Source organism: Gouania willdenowi, chromosome 9, assembly GCF_900634775.1.
Source record: "Gouania willdenowi chromosome 9, fGouWil2.1, whole genome shotgun sequence".
Lineage (NCBI taxonomy): Eukaryota > Metazoa > Chordata > Actinopteri > Blenniiformes > Gobiesocidae > Gouania > Gouania willdenowi.
The window spans coordinates 8,959,394-8,982,269 of NC_041052.1; the positions used below are offsets into that span (position 1 = coordinate 8,959,394).

At 36.4% G+C, this 22,876-nt stretch overlaps 1 protein-coding gene across 1 annotated transcript in view; it reads left to right on the plus strand.

Annotated features, from left to right (window-relative positions):
- Positions 1–13,442, plus strand: part of LOC114469995 (calcium-binding protein 7-like) — a 39,868-nt gene extending 26,426 nt beyond the window's left edge. The window contains 5 exon segments of the mRNA XM_028457964.1: positions 4,702–4,845; positions 4,945–5,057; positions 10,494–10,644; positions 13,313–13,354; positions 13,357–13,442. Of these exon segments, the coding sequence (XP_028313765.1) occupies positions 4,702–4,845; positions 4,945–5,057; positions 10,494–10,644; positions 13,313–13,354; positions 13,357–13,442 (536 nt within the window).
- The last annotated feature ends 9,434 nt before the right edge of the window (positions 13,443–22,876 follow it).

Consider the following 22,876-nt stretch of genomic DNA (forward strand, 5'->3'; position numbering starts at 1 on the left):
TGCTGCATTGATGGGATTCATTCCCCTCAGATTTAATAATGAAGTGAGGGGTTGACTCACACCAAGAGATGATATTACTCCTCACCGCACTGAGGACTCAAACATTACTCCATACTCCTGCTCTCCAGAGCCTTGTTAGAAGCAGGTTATGGTAATAGGAAAAACCATTTGGGTGTTCAAGTCATTCCATATTTCGTTCAAGATGGATTAAAGATGCAAGGGGCATTTTCAAAAAAGCTGGTAGGGGAGTTCACAAGCACACACACCAACAAAGCAATGGTTTTCTCACAGTGTAAGTGATAATTAACACGTCTAAAGTAAATGCAGCTCTGAATGAGAAACCAGGGATAACTGGAACTTTGGAAAAGCCCTGGATTACATTCATGGACACTTCACACGCTACAAAAGCCTCAGTATTAGTTTGCTCCACTCAAAAAGCCCTGTGTGTAATTGGCAAAGGGCTTTAATGTGGCTAAATTTAACCTTCAAGCTGTGTAGTTGCTCTTTAAGGCATGGCTTGAATATAAAACCATGTCCCAAGTTTTATTTGGTTACCTCTTTTTCTTTTTATCCAGGCTTTCACTTGTATTTGCATTTAAAGAGGACAACACTACGACTTATGACCATAGCATAAACCAACTTGTTTTATTTCTTTCTCAATCTTAATGTATTCTTTTCAAGACATTTTAGCAGTTCTAACACGTAGTGAGTATCCAGATGATAAAAACCCAATTGTGCAGTGAGTGTAGGGCAGCAGGTCTGCACTGAAGCTTTCTCTGGAGGAAATTCAGCTTCAGAAGTTTGGTTTTCACATTATCCATCAAATCATTCCAGTAGAGACTATACGGAACATGGAAAGCTGCCCTGCAAGATGCTGAATTTGCCATTTTAAAAAAGTTTTGTGAGGGCACTATATTTGTGAATCACACTGTAAAACTGAAGAAAATTTGTCAGTTATCTTACTTTTTTTTATCTATCCATTTAAAAGTCACACTAGTTTATATCAGACTGTCAACTATGAATAATTATAGTATAACAGTGTATTTTCAGACATCTAACATATATGTAACTAGGCCTAGAAAGAAGACAATTAAAAGTGATTCGTGAAATGCAAAAGGGTATTTATGCATCTGTAGGATTTATTAGACAGATATATTTGTGGTTCAGCGATCACTTTTTACTAGGGATGTAACGATTCACTCAACTCCCGATTCGATTCAAGATACTGGGTTCACGATACGATTCTCTCACGATTTATTTTACAAAATGGGACTGTAGACAAATGATGACTGAAAAATATTGTTTTATTTTTTGGGGGAAAAAAAACTATAAAAAACTATAATTTTTTTTTTTTTTTTTTTCATTTTAAAAAAAACCCTTGATAAACTTTTCAAAACAATGCAATTTAACTAAAAAATAAATCTTGAATGAAATAAATAAAGGAATAATACAAATGAAGAAGAAGCCTATTCATTTAAATTCTGGTTCTATAGTAAACAATGCAAAAGTGCATAATAGTTATTTTTAAAAGTGCAACTGAAAATGTATTTTGTGCCTTAACAATTGGACTTAAAACAAAAAAAAAAAGATATCTTGCAGTGAAGAAGAGATGCTATGCTAGCAGACAGAGCGAATAGAAAAACGTGACTTTTACAGATATTCACGTAATATTACAGATATTTTTGGTGCTAAAGGGGTAAGGAATCATTTATGAACATGTTTAAAAGTAGAAGGCGGCCAGAAAGAAAGTATTAGCAGATTCCGCCTGCCGCCAACACTTCTGGATAGCGCCCTCTGCTGGTTAAAAAATTAATGCGATTCAATTTTCACAGTATCGATGTGAATCGTGACACCTATGAATCAATTTTTAACTGCCTTACGATTAATCATTACATCCCTATTTTTTACCTTTAAAAAAAAAAGTATGGTTTTTAAAAGCGTGCAGTTTCAAAGCAATGCCTCAACTTCCAGCTGATGTTCACAGATTAAAAATATATTTTTATGTTTTTGTTTAAAAAAAAAAAAAAAAAAAAAAAAAAAAATCAATTGTAGTGGTTGCCGACTTTTTTTGTCCCGTGTACCCCTTTGCAATTTGGTCAAATCAGGTGAACCCTCTTATATATCATAAATAACCCCTCCATATTTTAATTGTTTTATTTGTTTATCAGCGGGCTCTCCTGAACTCTTTCCTGTTCATCGATCCCAAAGGCTTAACCCACAAACTCATACTAAGTTTAAAAACATCTGTATAGTGAGCACAGCATGTGAACAGTTTCTGCACACTACAACATTTGGTTACCAATTGCCATATTGTAATTTTATTGGCTAGACAAAAATGGTGTTCTAATATTTACATAAGAATGCTGGTTTTTTTGTATTTTAAATGTATATTTCAAGCAAACAGCACATTGTTGTGGTAGCACTGCCATGATTGATATTCCACTGTAAAAATATCTGATGTTATCAATGTATAGCCATAACCAAACGCACCTGCACACACACACACCCATTTTTTAAGCTGCATAGACCAGACCTTAACTCTCCGATTAGCTGGGATTAAACATCTTTAAACTTAAAGACAAACATTACTAGTATTACTTCATGGTATTAAGACAAATTAATTAATTCCATCATCATGCCCAAATGTCTCAAGGTCTTTTTTCAGATTCCATGGGATGCAAGGCAGGGTAAACAATGTCTGTCACAAGGCTTTGAGTTTCTGGCATATGCAATACTCCATCATCAGCAGTTTAGATTATAATAATAATACATCCATTTTATATAGTGATTTTTTGGATACTCAAAGTGGCTTTACAGAATTAAGGGATTTTTCTTTCACTCCACACTTAGTGGTGGTAAACTACTATTGTAGCCAACACTAATGAAATCCCAACACATAATGTATATATTACCATATCCTATTTTCAAAAGCCCACTCTATAAAATAGACTTTACACACACCAGTGGGGATGTTTTTCTAACTTTGATTTTTCACCAAACAACAAAAATACCAGAAAGAACAGCTTTTGCTAAAATAGTCTTGGCACATTATTTATTGTTTGCCTCCTTTGAGGAATACTAAGTATTTCCAGTAAAGCGTTTCCTGGGAAGCTTACTGTTCTCAAACAGATGGACCTCAGGTGGACCCAGTAGCATTGTTTGTCTACAAACAATAAAAACACACCCAGGGACAGAAGGAACAGCAGCCAGAGGCTACAGTGGTTCAAAAATATACCCCAACCAAATGGTTTGTAGGAAAAATCAATCTGAAACATCACTGCTGTGAATATTTGGTTTTGTAAAAGTGCATGCCCAGATGAATCCATTCTAATAGAGGAATGCCAAATATGGTGCCTTTGTTCTGGTTGCATAGCCTCTTTTTCTAACAACGTGCACTTGATACAACCAGCTATTTCCTCCTGGAGATACTACGTTACAAACAGCATGACCTGCTGCCATTGATATTAAAGATTTGTCTTTTTGGCCAGAGGTATTTGTCAGATTATTGGACTGTAATGTCATACTGACCTATTCTGATCAAGATCACAGGGTGTGATGGTCTATGTAACAAGCTGTTTAAAGTATTTTACTGGTATAGCAAGAAGGAAACACAGGTAAAGACACATACACAGATTTACACCTTTGATACCTAGAGAATTACAAATGAGCTATGAATCTTAATTTATAAAACCGTTATGGCACAAAATGCTAAAAGAAACACTGACTGCACAGTCAAATTAGAAAAGCTGTAAACACATCCAACTGCTCAATTAAAGTAAATGATTAATAGGCTGCAACAGAACAATGTACAGAATATTACACAAGCAAAACCAAAAAGCGTAAACTTTGCATAGCTGCAGCACATTGATAATGCCCTACTTAAGGTCTTTGCATGCAGGGACTCCATTCATTGTTTACATCAAAAAGCCACTTCCCATATGTTCAAGTGGAACAGTGATTAAGCCATTGAACTTCGAAAGGGATTAAAGCGGTTTACTAAAATCCTACTAGTTTACAAAGCCAAAGTGGCCTTGGATGAAAATATATCTTTGACGCTGTACAAGGTCCAGAACCCTTACTTCATCAGGGCCGATTTACCGTTTGTTCTCAGACTCGGGACTAAACGCAGTGAAGCAGCGTTCAGTTAATGTGCGCTACACTTGTGGAACAAACGTTCCGAGCACCATGAGGTCTTTAAATCAGACTGAAACACCGTTTATGGAGCATTTTCTTAATTATTTGATTACTTAACTAATCTGGACATGGCTCAGGTGGTAGAGGGGTCGTCTTCTGATCAAGAGGTTGAGGGTTCCTTGGGCCAGACACTGAAGCTTAAATTGTGGCCAAGATTACAAGATTGGGCGGTGGTGGCGTGACGGTTAAAAAAGAAGGCTTGTAATCAAAAAAATCATTGGTTCAAATCCAACTTGGGCCATCACTGTGGGATGTTGATCAAGTCCCTTAACCCTAACCACTCATTTTGTGCGTCACTTTGGATAAAAGAGTCTGCTAAATGCATGTCAGCTCTGTCCCATTGGTGCGTGAATGTGAATGGGTGAATGAGATGATATCGTAATGCACTACTTTGGTAGTTGTACAGCACCATCAACATTTCTCATGTAAAGCATCAAATGCACTATTTTTTATAAATAATTGACCTTGCCTTAATTGGTTGTATTATGTTTTGTTTTTTTCCTGCAGAAATCCGTGAGGCTTTTAAAGTATTTGACCGCGATGGTAACGGGTTCATCTCCAAGCAGGAGCTGGGTATGGCCATGCGCTCTCTGGGCTACATGCCTAATGAGGTGGAGCTAGAAGTCATCATCCAGAGACTAGACATGGACGGTAAGGACATAAAACTTAGTTGACAATCAATTCCTTTAAAAAAAAAAAAAAAAAAAAAACGGAAAATACATTAAGCACATCATTGATTCTGTTGTGTAGGTGATGGCCAGGTGGACTTTGAGGAGTTTGTCACTCTTCTGGGCCCAAAACTCACAGCGTCAGGTTTGCCAGACAAGTTCAACGGCACTGACTTTGATTCCGTTTTTTGGAAGGTAAACCATATTCTGATGCACCTTGTTTCAGATAAACAGAATAGTCAAGAGTATTACAAGTCAAAGAGCAAACATGGTTAGACTTGAACCTTAGGCAGAAAACTTTAAATAGTAAGTCCTTTAACCCGTCCAGTGGAAAATAGAAGGTTCTTACATATAGTCAACCTTTATTGTCTCAAGCTTTACGTGTCAATATTACATTTCTGCTGACATTATGTGATCTACTTACTCTGACAGCAGATGGAAATTAGCAGAACCGTGCTCTTGTCAGAGCTGCCTTTGTTGTAATTTTGTGAAGCGGCTGCCAGAAAGCAACGCTCCAAATCAGGTGCGAAAAAGTGGGGGGGGGTTATTTAAATTCTTGCAGCACATGGTGCACAGAAAAAGAATCTGAACCGAGGACACCTGCTGGGAGGGACGTGGATCTCTGGAGACTTGTCGAGGCAACATTGCTTCACATATCATTACATAAGAGTCGTCTTATCGAGCTTGTGCTGCCAGATTGATCACAGTGCCTCCGATCAGAGCCGAGGAGCTGAGCTGAAAATGTTAAAAAAAAAAAAAAAAAGAAACATGCACACACTTCTCTAACAAGCACAGACACTATTCGAAGTGTTCAGAGTATTAGGGTTTAGTTTGGAACATCTAATTTACATCATACACAAATGTGACACACAGACACTAACCAAGTGGTCTGTAACATCAAACTAAAGCTGGAAGGTAGCTTTGATTAAAATCTTGTTTTGAGCTTTAACAGTTTGAAATCAGGCAGTTTCAGCAAAAATTTCAAAGATGCATCTTCTGCTAAAAATAGTCCAGCTAGTGATTCTGTCACAACAAAGGCTGTGATAAGTACACAGACTGAGGGGAAACTAAGAAAACTGCACTGGATAAAATATGACATATATATAGTAGGTTCTAAACAGGATCTGGATAATAATTTGAGAATTCAACCCACACAACCCACTAAACCAATCAAATGATAAACAGAACATAAAATGAACTTATTAAAAATAAAGTGGGGAGTCAGAAAAAAATACTAAAATGCTCTACACACAAAAGTAATAAAAAGCAAAACAACAAAGAACCAATTGTTGACTAAACCAGAGATGTGTTACTTTTATCACAGCGGGGACCACAAATGTGTGATTGTCTGAACCAAGGGTGACATCATCAACATTCATGACAGCTTCTAGAATAATTACCAATATGAGCATTAGCAAAGAAAATAACTCACCTTAAAACAGTCTACTCTTCCCCACCCCTTTCATTGTCCTACCCTGACTCCCTCTTCCCTGTTCCTTTCCCCCTCACCTAGGTGTAACACTGCCCTCTTTTTTTTAATATTATTATTTTTTTAATATTAATTATTTTAATATTCCTTCTTAAAGTTTTTCTGACAGTTCCTTGGGAAGGACAGGTGATGGTCACAATTATGCTATAAAATAAATGTATTTATTCAATTACGACAATAAAGCATGTATTGCTGTCATGAAAAAATCTCACATGTAGTGTTGACCTTAAACAGCATGTGCAGACAAGGTGGTAAAAAAAACAGGAAAGAACAAATTCTTTTGTAGTTTTTGTTGCCCATCATTGTGTATTCTTATTGTGTGCTTTTGGAATTATTTTGTCTGCTTTTCTTGTCATTTCCCACCACATTTTGTGTTCTTTGAGTTGTTTAGTAGTGCATTTCTGTTGTCATTTAGTGCATTTTTCAGTATTTTAGGATGTTTATTTGGTAGCACAAATTTAGACTGAGGGCTGTATGTGGCCTCCAAACCACCAGTTGCTCATGTGTGAACTAAACAGAGCAGATGATCAAGGCCCTCCTTATATAGCCTCAGCTACTAATTACTACCAGGTGAAGGCGGTGAGCCCAGCTGAATTCAATGGCTCCTGATTACTGAGCGTGTGTGACAGCTGATGTCTGGAGATTTCCTAAAGACCCGAACACTCTAAAGAGCACGATTCTCAAACAGCTGGCTCACAGTCCACCACTGGCTCTCCATTCGCCTTTCTTTTGTGTGGCTGAACTGAAATTCTGCCTTTTTAAATATCCACTGATTAAAGTTAAAAGGTAAATATTAAGTCGTTAAATTTCCCTTTAAAGTGTAAAGGGATACTCAAGCTAAGCGCTAAAACATTATACCTTTCCATCTCTCCTTTTAGACATGCTAATATTCTTTAAAAAGAACTTGTTCATGTGTTAAATCTAGACTGTTCTATTTGATATTTTAAAAAAAACTTGTTATGCAAAGTTCTTGTACAGATATTAATATTTCATATTATTATTTCATATGTATATATTCAATATTAATATTTCATACAGATATATTTTTTTTCTAAATGTCATGATGATGACATGATTTGGGTTTAATTTTAGACTGGCATGAATTGTTTTTGTGCTAGTTTTTTTCTGAATTGCACGTTTTTAATTAGAAATTGTAAAAAAATTAGTTTGATTTATATTATTGTTTATTTCCATTTATTTTTTCATATTCCAATTGAGATGAGAAGGTCATACCCAGATTAAGTATGTGTAAGTGTGCCTCGAGTTTCAAACTAAAAAAACCAACAAAAAAACAAAACAACAAACCTGTCTTTTTTTCTATTCCCAAAGTATTGTAGTGTATTGTTTTAAGCTATCATAGTGTGTGTGTATTGTTTTCCTCACTTTGGTTTTTGGTAAATTAACCTGCCTTGGAATAAACAGTCAAAAAGCAACACATTATCTAATGGTTTTCATTAATCTGACATAATCCCCTTAAAATTATTTCTACAAGAGCCATCACATCCTATCTAGCTTAAATTAACATTTTTAGAGTGAGCACCAATGATCACAGTCAGATATCTATAGTGACACTAGTCTAAATTAATGCGATTTATTCTACTTTTTTCTGTAAATTCAAAAGCATACGTTTTTTTGTTTTGTTTTTTTTTTTTTAAGTGTGGAGTTACCTTTCCAACCCTTTTGGTGATTCAGTTTTTAGATAATAACTTATTCACATTTTTACAATACCATTGACCTTGGGAAGTTTGACTTTCAAAAAGGCTTTATTCACATGCTGCTTTGGGAGAATAAAGGATTTGTTCAGCTGTGTTATTAATTCTGATCTGATATCTACTCACTGTAAAATTGTCCATTCACTGCAATCTTTAAAGGAGCATAAGAGGACAGGATTATCCTGCGGGGCGGGTGTAGAAAATCTTGGTTAGGGGGGCACTGCAGGGGCAAAGACTCAGATTATGGTGGCACACTAAATTTCAAATAATAAAACAACCATTTAAAATCCCAGTTAATAATAATGTTTACCCTAAATGATATAATTATTTGCAACATGGGCATTTCCCGTATATGTTTAAGCAACAAAACATGTTAAACATCTAAAGAAAAAAAATGCATGTGATATGTAGTTAATGCTATAAAACAGTATCTGCGTGTGGATCAAATGCCAACTCTGAAAGTTCCTAACCTGTATAGACTATTTATTTTAAAAGCATAGAAATACTTTATCCTGACAAAAATATATATTTTATTTAAAGGTGCAGCCCGCAACTCTCAGATCACTCTTTCCCCCTCCCTCCCCGCTGCTCTATTGCCCTGCCTCCAAACTTTCCAAAGTCCCTCCCTCAGAGGCGCTAACAAGCTAACGTTAGTCCGACTGCAACATCACAGTAATATAACATGCACTGTGAAAAACATATTACTGCAGCGCTTCTCTCTCTCAATGTGCACACACCTCAGCAGCAGCAACAACATAGTGTCACTTACAGCAGCCCACACGTATGAATGTAAGAATTACAAGCTACAATTTCATTTGTCTTTTGTGAATCTGGATGGGGTTGCACTTGGGGTGGCCAATCAGATTTTAGGGTTGACACGGGCCACCCTGGGCCACCCCTTTGGTCCCGCCCATAGCAGGATCTAGAAATCAGACTCCATAGTGACACCACGGTGGTTAGTGAAGAAACACACTCCTCTATGTCAAATGGTGGTTATCTTTAATGACAGAGATGAATGAGACCTGCAAATACAAAAGTGCAGCTAAGCAGGAGCTTATAACTCTTATATAAAGCTAAAGCATGTACAAGAACATAGAGAACAAATATAAATGAGCAAACTCACATGAAATAAGTGGAACAGCTCACAAACACGTCTTAGCAGGAGGGAAGCAGCAGAAAACATGGATGCCTCCTGACTAACTCAGACACCAGCGAAGCAGAGGCATACAGTGGCCCCTAGTGGCCGGTGGTAAACCCTGCAGTTAGTGTAACTGCAGCCATCAGCCAAGCCGGTGCGGGTACGCACATCAACTGTTTGTTTCTCACCGGAGCACAGATGATACTGTGGATAGAGGATGGATACCTGACCGAAGCCTGAAGGAACCCGATGGCACCGGATGGGTCGGGTTCAGACAGATATTTAGAAAAAAAAAAGTGAATGTAACCATGTCGGAAATAAACTGAATAAATAAATAAAATAAATAAATAGTGTCGTTTGCGCGCAGCATTCTTCCTTTCCTGCTGCAGCTGCTGTAGCCCTGAAGAATGCAACTTTATCTGTAACAGATAGAGCTGTGACCCGCGGGGCAAGGAGAATGGAGCAGAGGACAATTATGAAGTAATACACCTTTGAAGCATTCCTTTTCTGCACAATAACATGGATTATCCTTATCTTTGATACATGGATTATGTAAATAGATCCGATGCTTCACTTTCGCTTGTTACACGTGCGCTGGTCTGATGTTGACATTAACAGTTGTTTGTTAATAAAATCAGTGCTTACCACGAAAACAAACGTACATATGTCATTTCTTTGAGAAAAAAAAAGAGGTTTTCACTGTTGGGTCGGACTCAGACGAGAAAATGCGATCCGATCCGCACTCCAACTGTGACACGGTTATTTATTTACTCGCCGTTCATGTGACTGTTTACTGCAAGACCTGTGCACATGCCTCTGCGTACATCTGTGGAACCAAACAGTAGTTTAGTCCACTGTGGTTGTCTTCTGTCAGTCTCCAAGCCGTCTTCTTCTCATTCTTTTTTATTTCCCGTAGTGGGCCGCCTCTCCGCACCAGCGTCATTTGACTTCACCATCAGCGTCATCTGACTTCAAGTCCTTCAATTCGCGGGAAAATTCACGCCCAGAATAGCAGTACAAAATGTATCACACAAAATTTTCAAGGCAATAGGTAGAAATGTGTGTGGGCTTATTTTCTTTGGTTTAGAGCGCTTCATCAACCATTAGCATTAAAAAAAAAAAAACTTAAAATGAGTGTTCATTTTTTCTCAAATCCTGCCCTATGCTCCTTTATTTCTCACAACAGAACATGTATCAGACAATGTATTATTTTCAATCAATTTATTTAATTTTAGCATTACATAGTTTGTTATTCATGAGCTTCTTCACAAGCCTTAATTCTTTGTCTCCAGTGCGACATGCAGAAGTTAACTGTGGAGGAACTGAAGAGGCTGCTGTACGACACTTTCTGTGATCATCTTTCCATGAAAGACATTGAGACCATCATTATGACTGAGGAGAACCACATAGAAAACCCAGAGGACTGCCAAGTGGACATCGACAGTAAGAGAAAACCCTTCAGGCTTTTATATACCGTGTCTAGAGAAGGAGAGATGTGAGATGTTGCCATCAGGTTACATCAGTTTCTTTGGCAAGGAGTGTCAAACTCCATTTTAGTTCAGTGGCCAAGTATAGGTCTCAAGTAAGCCACAGATTATTGGCAGGAAAAACATGTAATTTCAGCATTATTGTGCTCTAGGATGAACTTCTACGTGATAAATGATATGTAATCTCTAAGGCACTGACAATATCCAAGAAATGAATGACAGATATCAGTCCCTGCAGGATTTTCTCTTTAAATGTCCTTGTCTTTGTGTTATATTTTATTTCTTTGGAGTAATTTTATGAAATAATTGTATGATTTGTTTTGTTTTTTTGTTTTTGTGTTTTCAACATTTGGAGATGAAAAAAAATGACTACTATCATGTGATATAAGCATTAGAAAACAGTGAGCGCTGCAATTACTGTGCAGTTTCATTGAATTTGTGTATTTTGGAGGGGCTGAGTTATCTACAACTGACTTAGATAGAAATTTACACAACGTTTCATACTTTCACTTTTTACTTTCTCCAGCGAGCTAAATTGGCTGATCAAAAGGGCCGAATTTGGTCCCCGGGCCTTGAGTTTACCACATCTTTCTTAAGCTGTCGAGATGCAACATCAACAACTGTTTGACTTTAATGAGAATAAACCTTTTTATCTATCTGTCAGCTACAATTTTGACCCTATTACCATCCAAGTCACAAAATACATTTGGATATTCTTTTTTTTTTTTTTTTTTTTTTTTATCTTATACAGTTTGTATGATTTTCATTTTTGCTTTCATATTTTTTCTTGGAAGTTGGTGCAGGAAGAAGATATATTTTCAGCCATCAGCACTTTTAAAAGATCCCATTGAGCTATAAGTGATACGCTGTGCCGTCTTGACTGCAATTTTGTAATAACAAACCATCACATTGTTCCCTCTGATGGCTTTTGTTATGTTGCAAATGAAATCCACTACAAGCTTGAAAGCATCCGTCCACCTACACAGCACTGCATGAAGAAAGCTGAGAGTCGTCATCTTTTTTTTGTCTTTTTAATCGGTTTTGAAAATGTCTTAATGGGTTTTTTTTTTATTTCCTCAAGTGGCTACTTCTGGGACCTAATTTAGAGTTTGGAGGAGGAGGAAAAAAACATTTTCCAAGACACTTCAGTGAAACTGGTTCTATTTCGGCCACAATACATCTCAGTGTGTGGATGCATTTAAACAGGATTTTTGTTATACTGCTTTAATGACAACTTGAGGATTTCTAGATCACTTCAAATTTTCTTATTCACAGACGATTAAACACATACTTCTGTCCTTTTAAATTGTGTTAAAAAAAATTAGTAGCACGTTACTTGAAGTTTTATGCAAAAAGTTTGTCCTTACACTGTCATTAAATGTTGCTTGTTACACTAACCTAACCCTATAACCCTTCATTACCATATTTTAATTTGGCTTTGAATATACACACTTTATAGGGCACTCATTTGAAATACTTTGAAATCAAAAATTCAAACTAAGAGTGTTGTTGGGGGACAGAACCTTTATTTCTGCTGAATTTTTTTAAAACAATTTTTAAATACCATTCAGAAATTCAACAAAATGACCATATTTGGTTCCTTGCCCTTAATTGGTAAGAAAAAGAACAAGGATAGTTATCTTTATTTATCTTTATTTTTATTTTTTATTTTTTATTTTTGTATCCTCCATTCTTTAATTATCCCTTATCCTTATATTTATCACTATTCTTAGTATTGCTGCTGGCTTTTGTTTTTGTGGTTTTTTTTTTCTAACTCTACGTCCTGTTGCCCATGCCTTACCTTTAGTCCCCTATCCTACCTAACCCTAACCCCTAACCCTACTAAACGTCTAACCCCATCGAACCCTAATCCCTACCCTCAACCCTACCCCCTACCCTAACCCTACTAAACCATAACACCACCTAACCCTAATCCCTACCCTTAACCCCTAACCCTACCTAGCCCCTACCTAACCCTACTAAACCATAACACACCCACCTAACCCTAATCCGACCCTTAACCCTAACCCGACCTAACCCCTACCCCTAACCCCACTGAAACTCTAACACCACCGAACCCTAAGGCCTACACGTAATCCTAACCCTACCTAACCGCTACCCCTAACCCACGAAACTCTAACACCACCTAACCGCTAATTCCTACCCTTAACCCTAACCCCGCACCCTAACCCTTACTAAACCCAAACCCAGCCTAACCCTAATCTCTACCCTAACCCTAACAATACATAACCCCTAATCCTAACCCTACTAAACCCTAATCCCCGCCTAATCTTAATCCCTACCCTTAACCCTAACCCTACCTAACCCCTTACTCCTAACACTACTAAACCCTAACCCCGAACACCACCTAACCCCTAACCCTACCTAACCCACTAGATCCCTCCACCAAACCCAAAAATTACAACGTAGCTCATAATTTAGCAATGACACTTAATGACAGCCTTATTCATGCTAATGACAGATTTGTATAAAACTTTAAGTAAAGTTTTCATCAATAAATGTACATTATAATACGGATACACTTGGATACAATACACTTTAAGCATTAAACCGCTTGATTCTTTTGTCTTTCCCTCCCTCGCCTCTTTCTTTGTTTCTTTCAGCCTCCAGCCCGACGCAGCAAGTCAAGCAAACATGTGTACGCAAAAGCTGATATGCGCCTTTGCCATTGCTTTTATTATCAGCGTAATGCTCATTGCGGCCAATCAAATGCTGCGGAGCGGCATGAAATAGGAGTCCAGGGAAGAAGAAAAAAGACGCCTTGACTTCCCACACAAAAGGCCACCTTTCAGATCAATGACAATGAAAAGAATGAACTGAATAATAACATTAAAAAAACACTACCATACAACTGTAAGGACTGGCAGAGCCTTTTGCTGCAGGAATTTGTCCCAGCAGCATACACATGTTGACTCATATTAAGAACAACAACTAAGGAGCAAAGCTGGGTATACATATCGAAACCATACCAGTCAGTATTTGTTGTCTGTGTGCGACTGTGCGTTTAAGCAGTGGTGCGTTTAATAGGCTGTCAAGAGAAGTTTAGTGAGTGTCTAGTTTTATATTTGTCCACTGTGAATTGGGGTGTTCATTAAAAAAAAAAACACAACAAAAACAAGCAGACAGAAAGCTGTGAAATACCGTCGAAACAATGAAGTATCTATAAATGTATAACTGAGGAGGCTCACGAGTACTCTCTGTGCAGGTCAGTGCACCACACTGAGGATGTAATGAATGAGGGCCACCATATATGAGAAACAAAGGAAGAGGATTAGGGCCAATTTTGAGGGAGAAAACATTTTTGGACAAATCAAGAATAAAGTCGAAATGTCAAGATTCAAGTTGAAATTTTGAGAATAAAGTTAAGTCAAATGAAGTCAAAATATAACATTGTGAAAAAAGTCGAAAATCTGATAATGAAGTCAAATCTACAGAAGCTGACAAGGGCCAATTCATCATATGACAACAAACAGCAGTTTGTGCCGTCTACAAAATGTTGTGTATCGATTACAATCTCTTAAAGGAATTTGAAGAAATATACCAAACTGTTCCAAAGAAAAAAACAGTCAAGTTTGGAAGAAATGGAGCATTCAGTCCCATCTGTGGTGATTGAAGAGCTGTACGGAAACAGATTAGGGCCAGTTTTGATGGAGATTGTTGTCATATATGGGTGAATTGACCCTAGTCAGCCTCCTTAGATTTGACTTTAATAGCAAATCTTCGACATTCACAATATTGTATTTCGAGTCTATTTTTGAAATTTCCAGTTAAATCTTGTCTTTTGACTTTAATGTTGACATTACATTTCAACTTTATTCTCTAAATTTCAACTTTAATCTGAACATTTTGACTTTACAATTCCAGCAAGTTCATTTTGTCTTCTTTTTTTAAATATATGTTCAGGTTTTGTTTTTTCAGACAAGGTTTTTCAGGAAATTATGTCTCCAGAAAGAACTCTTAAGGACACATGAAAGCCATCGGAAGATGCTTTGATGCTTTACTTAAGAGAGAACTCGCAGGGATACATGAAAACAATCACCTCTGAGGAAGACTGGCAGTTGACTGTCGAAACATTTCTTGAAAAAACCTTGTCTGAATAAACAAAACCGTAACATATATTTCAACTTTATTCTCAACATTTCTACTTTATTCTTGATTTGCCCAAAATTATTTTTCTCCGTAACCACTGGGGAAACCTCAACTTCTTTCCCCTCATACTGGGAGGAAGACAAGGTGGTGAACAGCGGTGATGTTAAACTCAGGCTGAATGGAATCGAGGAAGGTTACCAGTTTTCAGCAATTGGACACAGGCTTAAAAGATGATGGGAAAAAAAAAACGTTAACAGAGCCTCAGAGGATGACCATCGTCTATGCATGAAATGCATGGATCTTAACCAGTCACGACTTTAGTTTTAGAGGTTTGTCCACTGTAATAATCATTCTGCCTGTGTAACAGAGCTGTAACTCTGATCACCCAATGAACAACTGTGAGCAACTGTGTAGTTCAGGGTATGGGAAAATTAGCAATCACATCAAAAGTAAAGCATTCAAGTGCATGGACAAGCAGGGCTGCTTTAACGACAGTAAGTGCTCAGAAAATGACTAATCACAAATTCAAGTTCACACGTCCGGCGCCTGAAGATCATCTCTCACATCTAGAAGAAGGGAAACCACCATAAACTGTGGCTGTTTCACTCAAATATTTAAAGAATATGCATTGCAATCAATATGGTTCGTGGTACTGAAAAAAATGTTAATGAATGTACTCTATTTTTAGTTTGGTTTTAATGTCTGGATGTGTTGCTATGGAGCAATAACTATGTATAACCCACAAGGCTTTGCATTGAGGGAAACAGGGAATACATTGTTGATATAGGTTTGAGATAAAAAGATTAACGAGTAGTAGTTATAAGTAAGTGTGGACGTTTGGGGCGTCAAAGGGTTTTAACCGATGCAATAAAATCTTTTGTGTAAAGAACCATCTGAACATGACTGAATATAGTTTTGACTGTTGGATATACGTCTTAAGATGAATCCATTCATATCTATCTCATGTAACAAGCACACACACATACACACATGTATTTACATGCATGTATCAACATTACCAAAGCTTTGACGAACCTGTGCACACAGGTTTAGACCACACATACCACAGGACTCTCAAACTGGTGGTCACTGAGGTACGGAGGCAGGAGGATACGCAGCTCCGTTTTCATTGTCCACCTTTTGCGTAGCAGTATCTAAGTTGCACTTATGGGTTTCAAAAAGAGAAAAATCTTCTTTTTATTGAAATTTAAATTTGTCAGACACATGTTTCCAAAAGCTTTGTCGGCATGAAATTCAAGATGTTTAAAGGGATCCTCCACTGTTTGTACAAATGTGGCCTAAAACTTTTGAAATGCACTTATTAGAGAGATCTATGTTAACGAAACATATTATTTTGCACCATATTTCTTTTATTAACGTCTACTATTGGGACTACTTTACCGTTTAGAACCTGTGTTATGCCATCTTGAAATCACGTAATTGATGACATCACATAGCCCCATTTTCCTGGAATCATCCCATTGTTTTCTATTTGAATGAAGCATTCAGCCAGGGTTTTAGCTCATTTAACAGCTTTTTCAGTCAAATTGCCAATTTGTGATGCTTTTAGTCGGTCTAAATAATTAGGAAAAGTTAAAGATGTCGATGTAACCCTCTTTTGTTTATCGAAAGACAATAAAATCAGTTGTGACCTGAAAAATGATCTATGATCGACAGTTACAACTCTGTGGTTTCATAGAAGACAATGAAGCAGAGAAGAACAGCTCTCCTAATGACCTTAAACAGTGTGCAGTTGATGCTCTGGTGACTGATGTTAGTGAGTAAATCACGGACTGTTGAAGGTTTTAGGTCAGATTGTTAAAAAAAAGCGGCGAATCCCTTTAAGACTCAAAACTCAATCCTGCACTGCAAAAAGTGAAATCATATTAGATGAACTATCTTAAATCTAAGCAATATTTCTTTATTCTTTATTAAGTTATTTCTTCACACCAGTTAGTTTTATGTAAGAGGATTTTACTAACTTTAAAAACACCTTGTTGTGCCAATTTGTTCTGTTCTGTTGGCAGATGGTTTCGAATTTTATGAATCTCGGATTTTACTAAAAAATAAGCTTATCAGGCAAATAATGAGCATATATTGCTTTAATTTAAGACACTACAACTTATGAAGATTTCACTTTTTGCAGTGTGAAACAAAGGGTGGGAGTAAGGACTAGCTTTTTATCAGCTTTGTTAGACAGTGACTCATTCATTAGATTGTAGTGTGTTAGAGCATAAAGAAAACCCACAGCATTGCAGAGCCTACAGGAACACAGTAAAAGATACCAGTAGAAGATTTCAGGTTCATCTACTGTAGATTGATGTGGAGCTAACGTTTCACTGTAGGCTATCATGCTAAACCTTAAAGCTGCCAGCAACTATAGTTATCACATCTTTTAACACAAATAAAGACATATTGTAGGCCTCATAGATCAATAAATCCAAAGGTAGGTACTGTATGTATGATATTAGCTTTTTGCCAATATCCAAAATGCTGGTATTGTCTAACACTAAATATCCAATTTCTATTATTAACAGATACCGATAAATAGACAGATCCTTTCCCCACCAACCTAATTTTAGGTCCTCTAATCTTTCATGGAAATAACAGGTTATGGCCAACTTTTACTGTGATGTCCCACATTATGTTTTCCAATAATAAACATCATCTGTGCAAAATGACCGCAATCATCGTAATTGGGCGACAATATCGTCCATCTCTAATCAAAAGGTGTTTCTTCTGCAAAATGGGAGAATTTACTCATTAGGAAGGGTAAAATTGCCTCTCACAACTTTTTTTTTCATCACAAACAATAGCTTTGTTGACAAGAGGTCATGTGACTTGAACTTGAACTATGCATTGCATAGTGGGATTGTGAATCCAGATTTTGGTGTTTCTGTGGAAAGCCACAACATCAACAGCCGGCATTGGCGCAACTTTTAAGTTGTGAAAACACCAGAAATGTCATGGTTTTTGGAAGTGTGTGCTAAAAATGTTAAGGATTGTCGCTGGCAGCTTTAAGAAACCACAGAACAGAAAACAACCAACAATCCTGTAATTGCTTTCCACATGTCATATTCTGATTAGCAGAATATTGGTGTAATATTTTATGGCAAATCAGCTATAAGAAAAATACCTTTTTTTTTTTTTACCTCAAACCACTGTCAATTCTTTGTGAGAGGTTAAAAAAAAAAAATCAGATAGTTTTGTTTCCAAATTGCACTTTAATCTGTGCTGTTGTGCAGAACAACTCACCACCATGATTGTTCATCAAATAGCTTAGACAAAGCATCACCTTTACTTCGATGTATCTATTTTTGGTACTTGTGTTTAGATAGAAAACAAGCTGGTGGGGGGAAAAATTGTGATTTTTGTTTTATTAATGTAATTTATGTTTATGAACATTTCCCGAGGAGCCAAGTTAGTAAACATTAAAGTAATAATTTGATTTGTTGCCTTATTCTTGGAATCACTTAAGCATTGTGCATACACATCAAATCCAAACATGAGCAAAATGTGAAAAAAAAGTATATATTTATTTTCTTTTTACAAATGAAAAAAAACTGTAAAAATCTGTTGCTACATGTTTTGTCTTCATTCTACTGTAATTTGATACCCGTCTTTTAACCTTGGAGATGTGATAACTGTTCATTCACATCTCATACTGTTTGACTTTGTCTTCGGAATGGTTATTTCACATCAATAAAACTTCATAACAAAAGTGTCAGTGAAATTCATCAGGTTGTTTAAAATCGATTTTCCTTCTCCACTTGTTTAAGCAAATCAAAATGTGCCTCATTTGTCAACTTACAATGCTAGGATTGTGATGAAGTAGTTCATTGTTTTTATATTATTTCACAATATAAAAGCCTCTGCATTTTTGCAGTTTTTGGAGCAGGATATTTTCTGACAGATCTGGCAACACTACAATTATAACTGCACCCGTTCAAGAGAAATGAATTCCTTAACATGAATAAATAAACTTCTAAATATTTATGTTGTCATTATTAACTTAAAGCTGCTGGGGACAAAAACAAACTTTTTTATTTATATATATTTTTTAGCACATATGAAGGCATAGTGTAGGCCTCATAGATCAAAAAATCAAAGTTATTTCTTCCAAATAAATAGAGGGAATTACTCACAAACAAATGTTGATGGTTAAAAATGCCATTCAGAAAACTGTCATGAATTGCATTGTGGTATTGGGAGTCCCTTATGCTGCGTTCACACCGGATGTGTCACGAAATTTCCGTACGTCCAGATTACATACAAAGTCAATGGATAGATTGCGTCCCAGATGCAAAATCTTTCCTGTGTGGCGGTGCGGTTTAGGGTTAGGTTATAAACCTATATCGCAACAATTTTTAGGGTTAGGGTTAGGTTTACGGTTAGGTGTAGTCTAAGTCACGTGACCTAAACTGGCCAATGACTGACCTATCACGTGACCCCTCGTGGCCAATGAGGGGCACTGCGTACGGTATAGAATGTCGGTAAATTGATACGGCAACTGTACAGATTGCCACTGCCTACTACAAATTTCCTCCATATTTAGGTTTTTCCGTAGAAATCCACATTGGCACAACTTTCAATTTGTGAAAACAGCAGAATGTCACTTTGGCAGAGTTTTTATGGCCACTCAGCAGTGGATGAAAACTTTTGGAGAAAATACAAGCCCAGAGTTAAAAAAAAAAAAAAAAAAAAAAAAAAAAAAAAGGCAGCTTTAATGTGTTATAAGTGTAAGTTAGTGCATTCAATAACTTTAGTATTTCTGCATGAGAGCACTGAATTAAAGCTGTCTATGTGTTTGACATACGTATTTGCACAAATCTTCTAAAATGTACTAAAAAAAACATGAAAGCTTTGCTCAGAAAGTGAATAAGTAATATGTTAAGGTTTCATTTATTCAGACAACCGACAATGCCAGTCTTCGTCAGAGGCATCTGCTGATTGCTTTGATGTTTCCTTTGAAGCTTCCTTGACTTTTGTGGGAATTTGAGCTTGTGTTTTGCAGAACTGGCAACTTCTATATTGTGGGGTGGTAAATTAATTACTGTATAATTAATCACTAATTCTAGGTTTTTAATGTCAGGGTAAAGGGTTTTTACCCTGTCATGCCATTTTGGTCCTTTATGTAGCACCTGGTGAACTCATAGTGTTTGTTTTATATCGACATGCTGTAAAAGTCTGTCTGTCATATTATTTATTCAAGCATCTCTATGTGTAGTTGTGGCTTTTGATTCATGTCTTTGGATCTGTTTCCTTTCATAAAATATTCCAGTCAACATTTATAAGTCATTTAATGAGCTATTCGTCTGGGTTTGCTCTCATTTTTCCTTTTCTTTTTTGTATTGTAATGAGCACAAGGAGGGTCAGTAACAGGCTATTATTGTTCTGTGTCTCTGTGGGTTTTGTCACTTCTTGCTGCGAATGATATTGAAAAGCATTTCATTTATTTTGTCAAAGCATTATTCAGTGATCGAATTGCCTAGAGGTGACACTGTGTAATCAAGAGAAAATAGCCAACATTACATTCATCTATTTCACAGGCTGTGCAAAAAAACGCAAAAAAAAAAACAAAAAAAAAAAACACCACCTTGAGGAAACACACAAGGAAATAACATTTTCGGCCAACCACAACAAACCATGATGGGAACCTGATAATAAATGAAGGTTTGAAACTAAGAAATAGGAATGAGTTCGCTGTAGTTTTTGGGTGCTGGGTGTAAACTTATAGTTACACACACTCACACTAAACTAAATCTATCTAAATAGTTGAAAGTGACTTTCAGGTATTTGTATTTCCCAAAGAAATCAATAGTAAACAAAGGTGATGAAAAGCTTAGTGATCCATAGAAGTTCAGAGCAATCAATTTCATTGACTTTAGTTATTATGGGCCACAAATGAATACACTTTACATTACTTTATTGACAATAAAGGACATCTAATACAATAAATTACTGTATTTGATGCCCTTGATTTTTTTTAAAGCGCACCTGAAGTGAATTTCAATTGCTCACTTCATCAAAAGATTATAGAAAAATACTAAATACTAGGGCGACTGTGGATCAGTGGTAGAGTGGGTTGGGGGTTTGAATCCTGCTCTATCCATTGTCATTGTGTCCTCGGCTAAGGCACTTTACCTACATTGCCTAGGTGTGAATTTTGCTTGAATGTTGTTGGGGTCAGAAGGGTCGTAGGCACGAAATGGCAGCTACGCTTCTGTCAGTACGCCCCAGGGCAGATGTGGCTACAATGTAGCTTACCACCAACTGTATGATTGATGTGAGTGACTGGTGTGAATGAATAATGGTTTCTGTTATGCCCTTGAGTCTCCTTGAAAAAAAGCACGATATAGATCCAAGCCATTAATAATGATATTATTATTATTATTATTATTATTATTATTATTATTATTATTATTATTATTATTATTATTATTATTATTATTATTATTATTGTCACATGTGCTCTAGATCAACTTTTACACCAAAAAATATTCAAAGAAACATTATTTTACTTTTAGGAACTATTTATATTGCAATATAAGACAAGCTCAATCAACATTCTCATTTCAAGTCAACAACTGACTTAAAAAAAATCTTTCTACAAGCAAAAATATCAAAGTAATTTGCATTTATTTGTTTTTACTAATTAAGACTCATTGGTTGATGACGCTTTTGCCCACACAATACATTTGGTGGCACTTACACAGTCAGTCTTACAACATTCAATCTATTAAACAGGAAATAAACATGTGATCAATGTTTTATCAAACCAGCATTGCACATTAAACAAAGATGCAGTCTCTGCTTCACATTTTAAACAAACAGGATGAAATGATGTCACTGAAGGAAACAACAACAAATTGTCAAAAGCACAAGCAAAGACAGTGGAGCAGTGAGGGCGATAATGAGGAAAAAAGCAGCGCGCAGTGAGGCAGAGAACAGGAGGGTTATGGAGGGGGAGTGACAGAGACAGGGAGGAAGAATTAGACATTTTACACAATAAGATACAAACATACAACCAACATAAGCTAAAAAATAAATCGAATGAAATGGAATTCTGGACCATTTAAGGTAATGTGCAGCAAAAGTCACGGACATATTTCATTTGTATAGGTGTTTCCAATTATATTACCCAATCATCTGCTACATTTTTATTTCTTTTTTTAAAAGATCGAGTGGGGGCAAACATGGTAACAGGTGGTCAAAAATGGTCCAAAAGTGGAAAAAACATAGTTAAAAAAGAGTATAAAGTGATGGCAAATAAAAAGGAACAAGGTGGTATTTAATGGTGGAGAGTAGCTTAAATGAGCAAAATGTGGCAAACAATAGTGAAAAAGGGCCAATGTGGCAAACAATAGTGAAAAAGGGCCAAATGTGGCAAACAATAGTGAAAAGGGTAAAAATGTGGAATAAAAAGTGAATAAGGTGAAATGTATAGGGAAAAAAATAAAGAAGTGGAATTTATTGGGCAAAAGGTAGCTAATTTGTATGAAAAGTGCATGGCGAACAAAATTCAAGAAAGAACAAAAATTGGATAAAAAATGTCAAATTGAACCTGTAAAAATGAACAAAAAATAGGAAAAAGTACATTCCAACTGGGAAAACATGATTATCTTCATTGCAAACAACGGTGGTAAACAAAATTTACTGGTACTCATTTTAAGATGAGTACCAGTAATGACGCCATCATTTTAGAGGGTTGATTTAACAGTGTTTCATACTATATTTGTGTAAATGAGCAAGACTCTAAGTGTAAAACTTTGGATTCACACGTTACCAAAATGACCTTTTTTAAAAACCAAAAACTTCCTCATTACAGACTTGATGAAAAACCAAGCAGCACAACATGTCCTAACAGCGGGGCACGTAAAGGAACATATCCACCCACAGCAGTGCAAAGCACACACGCAGACTTATTCTGCATTGTTTGTCTGTGATTTCAATTTACAGTTGTACTTCTGATTTCAAATAAAAAGCTGTCTGAACTTTATCATGTCTATCTGTTTCATGGAATGTAGTTGGCCACCAACCACATGTTGTTGATCCCCTTTTCTAGACATAGCAATTGA